Source organism: Hypomesus nipponensis, chromosome 2, assembly GCF_054491055.1.
Source record: "Hypomesus nipponensis isolate SF chromosome 2, ASM5449105v1, whole genome shotgun sequence".
Lineage (NCBI taxonomy): Eukaryota > Metazoa > Chordata > Actinopteri > Osmeriformes > Osmeridae > Hypomesus > Hypomesus nipponensis.
In genome coordinates, this window is record NC_140362.1 from 7,395,690 (window position 1) to 7,407,355 (window position 11,666).

The 11,666-nt window shown below is 44.2% G+C and overlaps 1 protein-coding gene across 1 annotated transcript; it reads left to right on the top strand.

The window, feature by feature from the left end:
- Positions 1 to 223: 223 nt before the first annotated feature.
- On the top strand, positions 224 to 11,666 carry rspo3 (R-spondin 3). Its single transcript, XM_084669253.1, has 6 exons — positions 224 to 956; positions 3,816 to 3,998; positions 4,504 to 4,647; positions 4,813 to 4,959; positions 5,169 to 5,354; positions 10,666 to 11,666. The coding sequence occupies exons 1-6, from the start codon at positions 863 to 865 to the stop codon at positions 10,875 to 10,877; spliced, it is 966 nt and encodes a 321-aa protein (XP_084525379.1). The 5' UTR covers positions 224 to 862; the 3' UTR covers positions 10,878 to 11,666.

An 11,666-nucleotide genomic window follows, 5' to 3' on the forward strand; every position in this document is an offset into this window, starting at 1 on the left:
ATGAGATTAAAACTCACTATAGATTTATAAACGCCTTGCGTGAACTGTCTTTCTAAAATCACTTTAGGAGTCAAAAGCGAGGGGGTCTCTGACGGGGGGGCTTGCCCTCTAAATAAACTTTGGAGCGCGTGGAGTGGAGAGAGAAAGAGACACGACACCGGGCTGAAGTCATCAGAGAGCAAGCCGAAGTGAGTGAATGGGTACTGCACGCGAAGCAGAAAAGAGCTGAAACTATACGCGGAGATTTGTTCGAGTTTCGTTTCGAAGGCAATAGCAGGCGTGCATCAACAAAACACACATTTCCAAACCCATCGAAACTTGGCACTCTGTATGACACTTAAAGGTTCTGCTGTGTCGGCCTTCGAGTTTTAGTGCTGGCTTCTCAGTTAGATGCTGAGATGACGCGATGACCTCCTCCTCGCAGGGCACAATAAAGTAGCCCTCACACCTGGACGCCCGGAGTACCTTCACACGGAATCGGTGTGGACCACTGGGAAGAGGACAAATTAAAGTTTTTGTTTTTATCACTATGTCAGTTGAATTTCTGCTCTGCGTTTTTCCTTAGTCCCGTGCCGGTGGAGGATAAAATAACGGGTAATGTTGTGGGAATACGTTCTATCACAGTGGATACCTGCTTTGGTCGAGCATTGTGGCACGTATGAGGATTCTATCCAGAATGTTACTGTCTGAGCGGCCCAGGTACCATTGGGCCATTGTACATCACATATCTCTCACTTCTGCACAAGGGTGCTGGAGATTCAGCTCATTCTAGGAATTATACCCCAATCTCCCTCTGAAAAACACCGGATTTTAAATAAAAAATTCGCGGACATTGACATTGGCGTATCATCTCCGGGTTACTATGCAATTACAACTGCTCTCCATTGTGTTAATCTTGCACTGCATAGAATACACTGGTTGTCAGCAACACACCTCCAGGCACCGGCAACATAAACGTGAGTATAGTGAATGCACACAGTGGACTTGAAGCGCACCGCGCGCATTGCAATGCTCTCTTGCATGGTCCACGTCCCCAACGATGTGTCATGGACAGTAATTCATTATTTGTCGTAAGTGTCATTTCACTCTTGGGTTTATAACATGTTGTGATCTAACTGTTTAGGGCATACTACATTTGTTGATATGGATAGCTTGGTTTAATTTGGACCGGTAAAAACAGCAGGGTATGCGACAAAGTTTTGTTTTCCTAAACCCAGTTGTAGTTGAGCTATTTGTTTTATTAGCATTCGTATACGAAGTTGACTTGAGGTTAACTGCACTGTTATTAGATTTCTTTAAAATATTTGACGATTTCTCGCGGGTAAAAGCAGCATCTGCGCCGTGCGCACTTGTACTGTCCGCTAGCTCCTATCGCTCTCTGGCGGTCAGTAGGTTTACGGCTCACTTTACGCAAAGCGGTTTAGGAGTCGGTGTCCCTAATTTGTTGTTTTGAACTAGTCAAAATGATCACACCTGAGCGACTCTTTCTTACGTGCAGGGATTATTGTTCACAAAAGGGGGGCTTAATTTTGTGTCTTTAGGAATTGGCAACCTAGAAGTCTCTTTAAACCCTTCACATCTCCAATTAAAACATCCCAAAAAAATTCAGTATCCCTTCAAATAAACAGTCAGACAACCTGTTTTGTGAAGCCCGCCAGCTGTTTTTACCACATTTTCCATTCTTTTGATTGAGATGCCCCAAAGATAAGCTCATTGATTAATTAATCTGCTATCAGAATGGTACTGCTTCAACTGGTACCTCAGAAAGCTTGACAGTGTCCCTAAGAAAAAAATGTGTCCCTAAGGTGAAATTAGAAATAGTCATAGTAGGTGATGGCAACTTTCACCTGTGCATTTAAAAGAATAACTGGTGATACTAATACTGAAATAAAAATGCAGAGGGATTTCATCTCGTAGGAGAAATTAACTCTTTCTAGTCATTGTTTACTCTGAGCTGATGCTTTTGACGGCACAAGTAAGTGTGTCTGCATGTGCTTTGTGGGAAGGGGGAGAGGTGAATGAGTACACTACTCAGGACACAGGGCAACAGAGAAATTAAAAGGGAAAAAGAAATGGGAGAGAAGAGGAAAGGATCGCGAGTCAATGACCATGCGGTCAACTGGTCTGAAGCATCCGCTTCCATCCTGCTTGATGATACATTTAAATGTCAGAATGTTGTTGTAAATGACAATGCGTTCACAAAGACCTACCTGGTTTAGGGACAAACACAGTATAGATGAAAGATAGATAAGTCCTTCTCTAAACTACAGTCCAGGGGCTCTTGGGTGGTATAATAGTTGTCTCTCCTGCCTCTCACTACTGCTTGTAACTGTGTTTGCTGTGTTCAAATTCAGACCTGTTAAATTCCTGTTCATACCTCATCATGCCCTCCATTTATTTTTTGTTGCCTATCCTATAAAGAGAAAAAGGGAAATATTGACATTTCTTTGACAGAATTTTTGTCAAACCATACATATAATTCCATGTAAATTATTGAAATTTGACCAATGCCGTAGAGGCCTTAATTTAATTTTGGAGCTGTCAACATTTCATCTTCCTGCAGACTATTGAAAGGTTTCAACATAAGCTCATGGTTATTTTAAGTTGGCCGCTGATTATTAGATTGGAGAAATGTACATATGCAAGAAAGTTTGTGGTGTGATTGGTTATGCAAGCTGCTGCCCAACCAATGTTGTGTCAGTGCAATGGCAGGCTAAATTCCTCTGAGTTAAAGCTTGTGTGAATCAGCCGGGCTTGGCAGGAGCAAATGTGGGCAAATGGACAGCAGTTGTAAAGATTGCTAAGATATGTCAAACAGAATCTTGGTGATCTATTGCAATCTGGCAGCAAAAGCTGACGGGATACAGAGGAAAAATTCAAACTCAATAGCACGATATGCCAGAGCTGGAGGGGAAAACGTCTTGTAACCCACTACTCATCCATCTGCCTGTGATAAACATTGCTAATGCTTCTTAACTGGATCCAAACCCTAGCTTGCTGTGTAGTGGAGATGGCCTTTACCACAGTCTTGAGATCAGACCTAGCTAGTGAGATATGGATCTATTACTTGCATCAAGAGGATTTGATCTATGGTGTAAGAGACAAAGAGTAGGCCTAAAGATTTGAGCTTAACAACAGAGGACAAAAGAATCAGGCCCAGGGTGCACTACCGTTACCTTCCTTCCCAAGCACCTTCTGCAAAGCAATCATTTTTTTTACGGACATTGTGCTAAGTGTGTTTACATCAGAAGGGTATCTTGGCTTACACATTTACACTTCAGATTTGACTCGGCACACATTAGCTCTCTATGAAGCACATTCATACTCACTGGTGGTCCTTCAGTGTCACTAAACGGCAGGCATGACACACCGTAAAGAGAGAGTAGAGGTGACAGGGTGGTGTGCCATGCAGACGCATTTACTTGAGACCTCCTTTGATTATTTTTCCCGCCGAGAGATTCTACAGACAAGCCCCAAATGCTTTTCTGTCTTGTTTATTATAGGGTTCTTCTAATCTACGGTCACTGTCGCTGGAAACAGCATCTGTTGATGATGCTAAATAAACGATGGCCTCCATTTCAGCACGCTGTTGAACTCAGTTAGCTTGATAATTTCATGCTGTCTGCATGAGAAGTCCGATCTGCCATCTTAAAAATCAAACTTTACTTGTCTGATAGTGAAAGTTAGAGTTTGAGCTGAGTACATTCATCCTAGGTCTCCCCCCAAAAATATTGAACATCCACAGATTCATTCAAATATTCAAAAGTTGAATTCTGTGGTGCTTTCATTGACTGTGTCCCCTGTGTTTTGTGTAGCGTTACCGGGGGTGTGCCAGGGCGGCTGTTTGACCTGCTCTGATTACAATGGCTGCCTGTCCTGCAAGCCTCGCTTCTTCATCTTCCTGGAGAGGAATGGGATGAGGCAGATCGGAGTGTGTCTGCTCTCTTGTCCCAGTGGCTTCTACGGCACACGCTCACCTGACAGGAACATATGCACCAGTAAGTACCAACATTTTTATTTGTACCTCATTACTTTATCATCATTGTTATTTAATACCACTGTACCTTTCTGAGGGTTCGACAACTGGAAGTGATTTGATTTTTGCGCCTACCTACCCTCTGGCTTTATTGAGATAACCACCATATTGACTCTATTGTCTTTAAGATCTTCGAAAGGTCATAAGGACTTGGGTGCAGCCTCAATTTGGGAATGGCCCCTCAATGGTGATATTAACATGAGCCCTCTTTGAACATCCCTGTCCCTCAGTATATCCTCATCAAGCTGTGTACAGCATTGTTAGAACATGACATTGTCACCTGGGGTATCTCCTTGAGAGGTGCCTACATAATCCCTGTATGGTAGTAACCTATATTCCTGCTGAGCAGTCTTGCAGAGGCTGCTCTCTCTGACATACGGGACTGCCCTGCTTGTATGTTTAACTTCCAGTACACACACAATAACTCCCACTTTTAAATAAACGCTGGCGGTGGGTCTGTCTTTCAGAGTGTGGGCCTGAGTGTGATTCCTGCTTCAACAAGAACTTTTGCATGCGCTGTCGAGCAGGCTACTATCTGCACCAGGGGAAATGCCAGGAGAACTGTCCAGAAGGACTGGTCCGCAGTGACACACAGAGGGAGTGTGTTTCCAGTAAGTAAGCAGAGGACTTATAAAAACACACACACACAACCATTCACACCACACACTCACACACACACATAGGAAGGTGCACCCATAAACAGATACAAATAAACAACTGTGCGACTATGAGAAACTGTGTTTGTGTGATAGTGTGGTAATGTGTTGATGTTCCAGATTGTCCTGCAGAGTGTGACACGTGCGTGAACAGTGACACCTGTACAAGATGCAGGTCCACCTTTTACTTACAGCAGGGTCAGTGCAACCAAGTCTGTCCTGAGGGGTTTGAGCCCAATGACAAACTAATGGAGTGCACCCATCAAGGTGAGATTTATAACCATACCCTGAAGCAAGTTTTCTCTCTGCATTCTCCTTACCAATGTAGACCTACTAGTACCCACTATTTCCCCAACCCCAGCTCCTAGTCTTCCTTTGTATAATGACAAACATCATCATCCTTCTCAACATCATTCGGACACAAGTGCAAACCACATCCCATAAAATTTAATGGAATATCTCTCTCTCCCTCTCAGTGCATTGTGAGATGAGTGAGTGGAGCGAATGGAGCCCTTGCTCCAACTCTGGGAGAACCTGTGGATTTAAATGGGGGGAGGAAACAAGGACCAGGAAGGTCATCCTACACCCCTCCCACCTAGGCCAACCCTGCCCCCCCATCTCTGAGACAAAAGAATGCATCGTCAAAAAGAGAAGATGTCCAGGTAATGATGCAGCTGTCAATGAGTCGAGGTTACAAAGCACTTCACACAAAAAGGGAAGAAGAATTAAAAACATGACATCAAACTTCATTCAGCTTCTGTGACAACAATAATACAATTGGTTGGTAAGGTCATGAGTTTGAATCCCAGGTGGGTTGCATAGTTGCACGTCCCTGCTACATATGATAGTCATCTGCTCTCATATGGATGCCAGACTTTAACTCATTTATCTGTGTGTGTGAAAGGACTGGTCAACATTGGCCCCTCCTTCTGTAGGAAACGGAGCTGTTTACATAGATGATTACCATCACAGTTGCTAGACACTAGCAGGACGCATCTGCTGTGTTGCAAGGCTGCAAGACCTTTTGGCTTTGGAAATATCCAAAACAACAACAGTTTCTTGTAAACATTGACTCGCGTAATTCCTAATGAATGGAACTCCACTACTTCCAAACCAAAACAACGCAGAAACAGAGGGTTGTGGAGGGGAAAAATGTCCATAAAGGATTTACATGCTTAGTATATTTGTGTTTTTGTTTGTTAACTGTGGTTTTTTAAAACAGTTTAATACACGTTGTTTTTCATGTTGGTTAGCAGCTAGTTCATTTAGTGACATCCGTACAGCCAAGTGAGAGATAACAGAGAAAGACGTGGAGGTCTCCAAGGCCTCACACTTACTACACAGACGGTGTGTGATGCAGCCGGGAGAAGCCCACTGCAGTAGACAGGCTGTCGTCGATCCTCCCTGGGGAGCCACGAGGCAGCGGGAGACTGAAGAGTTAGTTTAGTCACTAATCCCAACAGCTTCCAATGCACACAAACACCATGCATACATAGACATACACACACATATACTGTATATACCCACACAAATTGATACACCGGAACTTGTTCCACTAAAATAACTACATTCCCTCTAAGGTGGTAATTTGTGAAGAGTGTCAACTGGACGGGGATGGACTAATTTGGGCCATGACATGTGCCTTCTGCCCCGCCCTTTGTTTCCTCTTGGCCGCCCCTGATACTCCTTTCACTCTCTCTGTCTGTCTCTCTCTCTCCCTCTCAATTTGTCGATGTTTCACTCTCTCTCCCTTCGTTCCCCTTTTCCTCACACCAAAGTAAACACCTCCCGCCCTCCCCATGTGTGGGGGCTTCTGAGCCGGGTGTGGGCTTAGTGTGGAGTCGCCTCCACGTTGATCCTCTGATGGGTCACAGGACACAGCTGTGGGTGCGTGTTACACACTGCAGGCTCGGTTATCGACCTTGCCCCTGCCCTGCTTGTTTGTGTGTGTGTGATTACTCAGCTGCCCGAGCTCTTAGAACATCCAGTGAGTGCTAATTATCTGCTCTGGTGCGTCCCCTGCGTGTCAGTGTTTATGTTCCATATGCACCAGGGGGTCAGGGCCTGACCTCCGCCAACGTTCTGTAATCCCCAACAGTCTTCAGACAGTGATACGTCCTCCTCCTTCCCCTGGCCATCTCTCCCTCCATCTCCAAGAGCCCCACTGACCAGGCCAGGTTTATTTGTTGTTTCTCCTGCCAAGTCCCAAATCTCTCTGTGACTCTATCTGTCTCTCTCTTTCTTAAACAGAACTGAGTGATCCCACTGGCCTCACTCAGTTCTCCCAGATCTTCCTCTGTCTTCCAATACAGTGTGAGTCACCGTCCCGGAACTTCGTTTCTTCAAACTCAGCTCTGCTGGCTGGTCAACTCCCGTCAGGGTGGCTTGGGTCTTGGCCTTGGGACAGACCTGCCACTCATTCCAGTGTGCAGCATCCCACTCTCTCTCTCTCTCTCTCTCTCTCTCTCTCTCTCTCTCTCTCTCTATCTCTCTCTCTCTCTCTCTCTCTCTCTCTCTCTCTCTCTCTCTCTCTCTCTCTCTCTCTCTCTCTCTCTCTCTCTCTCTCTCTCTCTCTCTCTCCAGACAGTACCCCCCCCCCATTTTTATTGAATAATGATGACATTAAAAGCTCTTGCAGAATGCACACGTGCATGCCTATGGTATGTCTCTCTCTCGTCGCTCTGGATAAGAGCGTCTGCTAAATGACTAAATGTAAATGTCATAGAATAAAGCTAAGATGCTGTGAAAATAGATTAATTATTGTCCATTCTACAAAGATATTCTAAAATGGCCTTGACACGTGTTGGTACCCCTTACAAAAGATGATAAATAATTGGATTATAGGTATTTTTTAAACCAATTGGTTTCTTTACTTAGTATCACACGTCTCCAATTTTGTAATCAGTCATCCAGCCTATTTATATGGAGGAAAGTAGTCACTGCAATTGGGCATCATTGTGGGCACCAATGAATAGACCAAAGCAACCAAAACAGATACTTTTCTGAGGAGATCAGAAAGAAAATAATAGACAAGCATGGTAAAAGTAACTTATGGTGTTCCTGTGTTGCAAATATTAAGAAAATCAAGGTCCATGGAACTGTAACCAACTTCCCTGGGCGTGGCCACAAAAGGAAAATCAACCTTGGATAGTGCAAATGGTAGGAAAAGTGTTGCAGTGATTGCCTCTAAAGGTTGTGGAACTAAATATTAGGTTGAGGGTCCCATAATTTTTGTCCATGCTATTTTAATTAGTTTTATTATTGACAATACTATGTTGGAAAAAAAATCAAAACTAAAGTCTGATTTCTATTAAACATGTAATAAATAATGGTGGATGCCATTACTTTAGTCAGTTTCAAGTTATCTCAGAGGAAATTGTACCTTCTTAGTTTTTGTGGAGGGGTACCAACAAATTAGAGAGCATCTGTACATTCACGTCCTTGCACATGTGACGACAACTACTTTGTCCTTCAAACACCCATCTATCCATTCGCCTCCCTCCCCATCACCGGTGTCCCCCTCCACTCCTCAGCCCCCCCAAGACCTCCAGCCCTCAGGCCAGGCGGTCGGTGCTGAACGAGGGGGAGCAAGCGGACATCCCGTGCCTTCAAAGCAGCGGGCATTCTTCCCCTGGGACAGCCCAGAGCTCTTAATCCCTGCCTGGCTCCCGCCAAAAGCCCCCGGACGACCGCACGCCTGCCATGGAGGATGTTGCCCCCTCTGCGTCATTATCCTAATTGTGCTTTTCCACATACACACAGCAACACAAACACACCCAGACGCACCCACACATACACATACAAATCCTCTCTGCCTCTCAGGCCCCACCCGGCTTCCAGTATGTTGGGTAGGGTGTAGATCAGTTCTATTTAACAGTGTGTTCTGGTTATAGAAAATGTGCAGATACATTTGAAAAGATTTAAAAGTTAGCCATTAATTTACATATTTTTAAGTCATGTAGCATGTATGTTCATGTCAGCACATCAGACAAGGGGTAATGTGATGATTGTAGGAATAAAGGCTTGAGTTAAATCCCAGCTGTTTACATACTCCATGCCACTTTCCTCTTTCTTTCTCTCCATTGACACTCCATTTTCCCCACTCTTTTTGGAAATTCTACTAATGCCAGCTGACTATTTCTTCGGTGAAGCCTCAGTGTTATTTGGAGGTATCGTGTGCAAAGCAAGATAAGCAAACTCCAAGCACTTTAGGCAAAACTCTTATGAAGTTGTTTAACTTTTGAAAGCTGTCTTTAGCTAATCCACAGCCTCATTCTTTGTTGATGTTACTTGTTGTCTCATCGTAGTTTCACAGCAGGCTGTATACCTCAATCCAATCAGTTTCAGTTAACCCCTCCATGCATGCCACCTTTGACTGCAAAAACAACTGGTAGGAATCAATCCCCTGCAAGCCCCAGCAAGTTCCTGAGAATGTGTTATATTTTTGTGTAGATATTTGCTAACTCAATTGTCTCATTTTGGTCCAGCATATTGTAGGACAGTTTACAAAACTCATAGACAGAGCTTCCACTAGCAAAGAGTCCAAATAAACACTCCTTGTCATCGTCTTAACACCTTCTAGGTCAGCTTAGATCTCAGGTTTTGGGAAATACCTTTAGATTACTAATCTGCTGGAGCTTCAGAATCTTCAGACAGAGAAAGCAATTGGACAGAATTAGAGAACTTCTTTTAAATATAGAATATGGGTGGTGCGTGATTTTTAGTCATACTTCCAATGAAGACAGATTGGGTCAGTCTTGCAGAATGCTCATCTGTTTGTCCTGTTGTTTCTCTGTCTCTGCCAGGATGGATGGCACACAACAGCACCATTCACACCACAGCAATGAAACTCTCTCTCTCTTTCGTTCTCTCTGTAAGCCCCCTACATTGTTTGGACTGTACTCCCGCAGCAAGAGAAACACCCAACCCCCTCGTTCAATAATTTGTCACACACACAATACAAACACACACACATCACCTCAGCCACCCCCCAGACACACCCAAACACAAAATTACTTACTCATACTACCTACTCCCCCCCTCCAACACACACGCACACACATACATACACACACTTGGGTAGATAATTACAGGCAGAGAGAGCTCCAGGTTGAGTATCCTCCACACCTATGAGGCTGATGCTTTCATTATTTCTGCAGGGGAGACTAAACACCGTTTTCTGGTAGTGCTCTATATCGCTCTGGCTGGACCCCAGGAATGTGTGGGTCAGCTATGGTTGATAGCGGAGACCCCTTCTCTCCCGGTCAGAACGGAGAGCTCGGCTGATTAATGGACACAGACAGAAGTGGGGGCATTTGTGTTGAGAGAGAGTGTATATGGGTGTGTGTGTGTGTGGTGGTGGTGGTGGTGGGGGGCTACGGTTGACAGGGAGAGAGGGCCTCAGTGCCTACCTCAGCAGTTTCGCAATCCCGCTGGTGGACACATGGATGGCACAACAGGAAAGGCCCAGTTTCAGTAGATTTGTCTCTACTCTCTATCTCTCTATTTATTTTATCTTCTCTCTTTTTGTCTCCCTCCATCTCTATATGTGTACTCATCACTTAGTCACATTCCCTTTATCTCCCTGCCTCCCTCTATCTCTCTTCTTGTTATTACTAATGGCCTTCTGAGTTTCAGTGAGAAACTCTCAACATTCCAATACATTGATTTGTTTATATGATGGTTCAACAAGTAGATAAACTAACATTTATTTAAAGGCGTTCTATTTTTATCAAAACTATCAGTGGAGTATTGCAACAGATGAAATAAATGTTGGCTAGGTTCTGGCTGTCATCTTTGGTGTCAGGCTGACCCCTAGTGGTTGACTCAATTAATAGTGATTTGCCTGACCAACAACTGAATAATAAGTTTAAATGGATGGAAAGAAAATAAATGCATGGAAACGGCATGCAAGACGGCAAGACGGACAAGAGATAGAGGAGTTGCCTAAAATGGTTTGTTCTCTCTCTCTAGGAGACAAGAGAAAGGGAGAGCGGCAGGGAGAGAGAAGGAACCGGAACAACAGGAGAGACAAGGAGGGCCGGAGAGAGAGGAAAAAAGAGAAAGAGCAAGAACGTGAAAGGGACACGGGTGATCGAGAGGACTCTGAAAAAAGGAACAAAACAGAGCCCAGGCGCCGGCGAGGCCAGAACATAGACCCTGTTTCTCCCAGCCCTGCACAGTAGCAAGCGCTCTGAGGCCCAGTCTCCTTCAATCTCCACCTCCTCTGCCCCCCTCTTTCTCCCCCCTCGCCCCCCTCAACCCCCTACTGGAGGGGTGCTGCTGCTACCTGTATAATTTAACTATAATACTGTATATGCACAAGAGAGACGGGGCACATGGTACTAGGTCCACTACTGACTTTGAGGATCCACACACACAACTCAACAACTACCCCAACACAAACACAGACATACACACACATTCACAATGCAAAGGAAGGAAGGGTATCTCCTATTTCTGTTTCTTTGTAGTTCAAACGGCGTGATTGGATGACTGTATAGTAAAGAAAGATATAGGATAGATACCGTGTCAGTATGGGGACTATATTGTTGGGACAAGGCTTGTTTATGGTTATTTAAAACGGGGCCCAGGTACAAATTTTGTGTCTTGTTTTTAATGTATGTTTGTGACATTAAGTAGAAATGTTGTTGTTGTTGTTGCTGTTCTTTAGATGTCATTGTGTTTTTAGTTATTTTTTTATTTTTTTGCTGAGTAAATTAAAAGTGAACTTTCCTACAGAGAGAGAAGAAATGCGGATACTGCATGCAGATATGAGGCAAATAGACTCACGTTTATTTTGATTCCGAGAACACTCATCCTAGCTTACATGGCCATGTTTATTATGTGTCTCCTGAACAAAGTACTAGTTTGCCAGTGCCAGTCAGTGTGAGCGGGATCTGTGCTTTCAATAAACCCACCTAAACAGAACTCAAAAGCACCTGTATGTCCAATAAACTATAAAGGGTTTGCAA

Excerpts from the sequence above, each read along its gene's own strand:
- rspo3 (XM_084669253.1), top strand. The coding sequence starts at position 863 with ATGCAATTACAACTGCTCTCCATTGTGTTAATCTTGCACTGCATAGAA. Across the intron at positions 3,999-4,503 it reads TGACAGGAACATATGCACCA|AGTGTGGGCCTGAGTGTGAT; the intron begins GTAAGTACCAAC and ends TCTGTCTTTCAG. Across the intron at positions 5,355-10,665 it reads CAAAAAGAGAAGATGTCCAG|GAGACAAGAGAAAGGGAGAG; the intron begins GTAATGATGCAG and ends CTCTCTCTCTAG.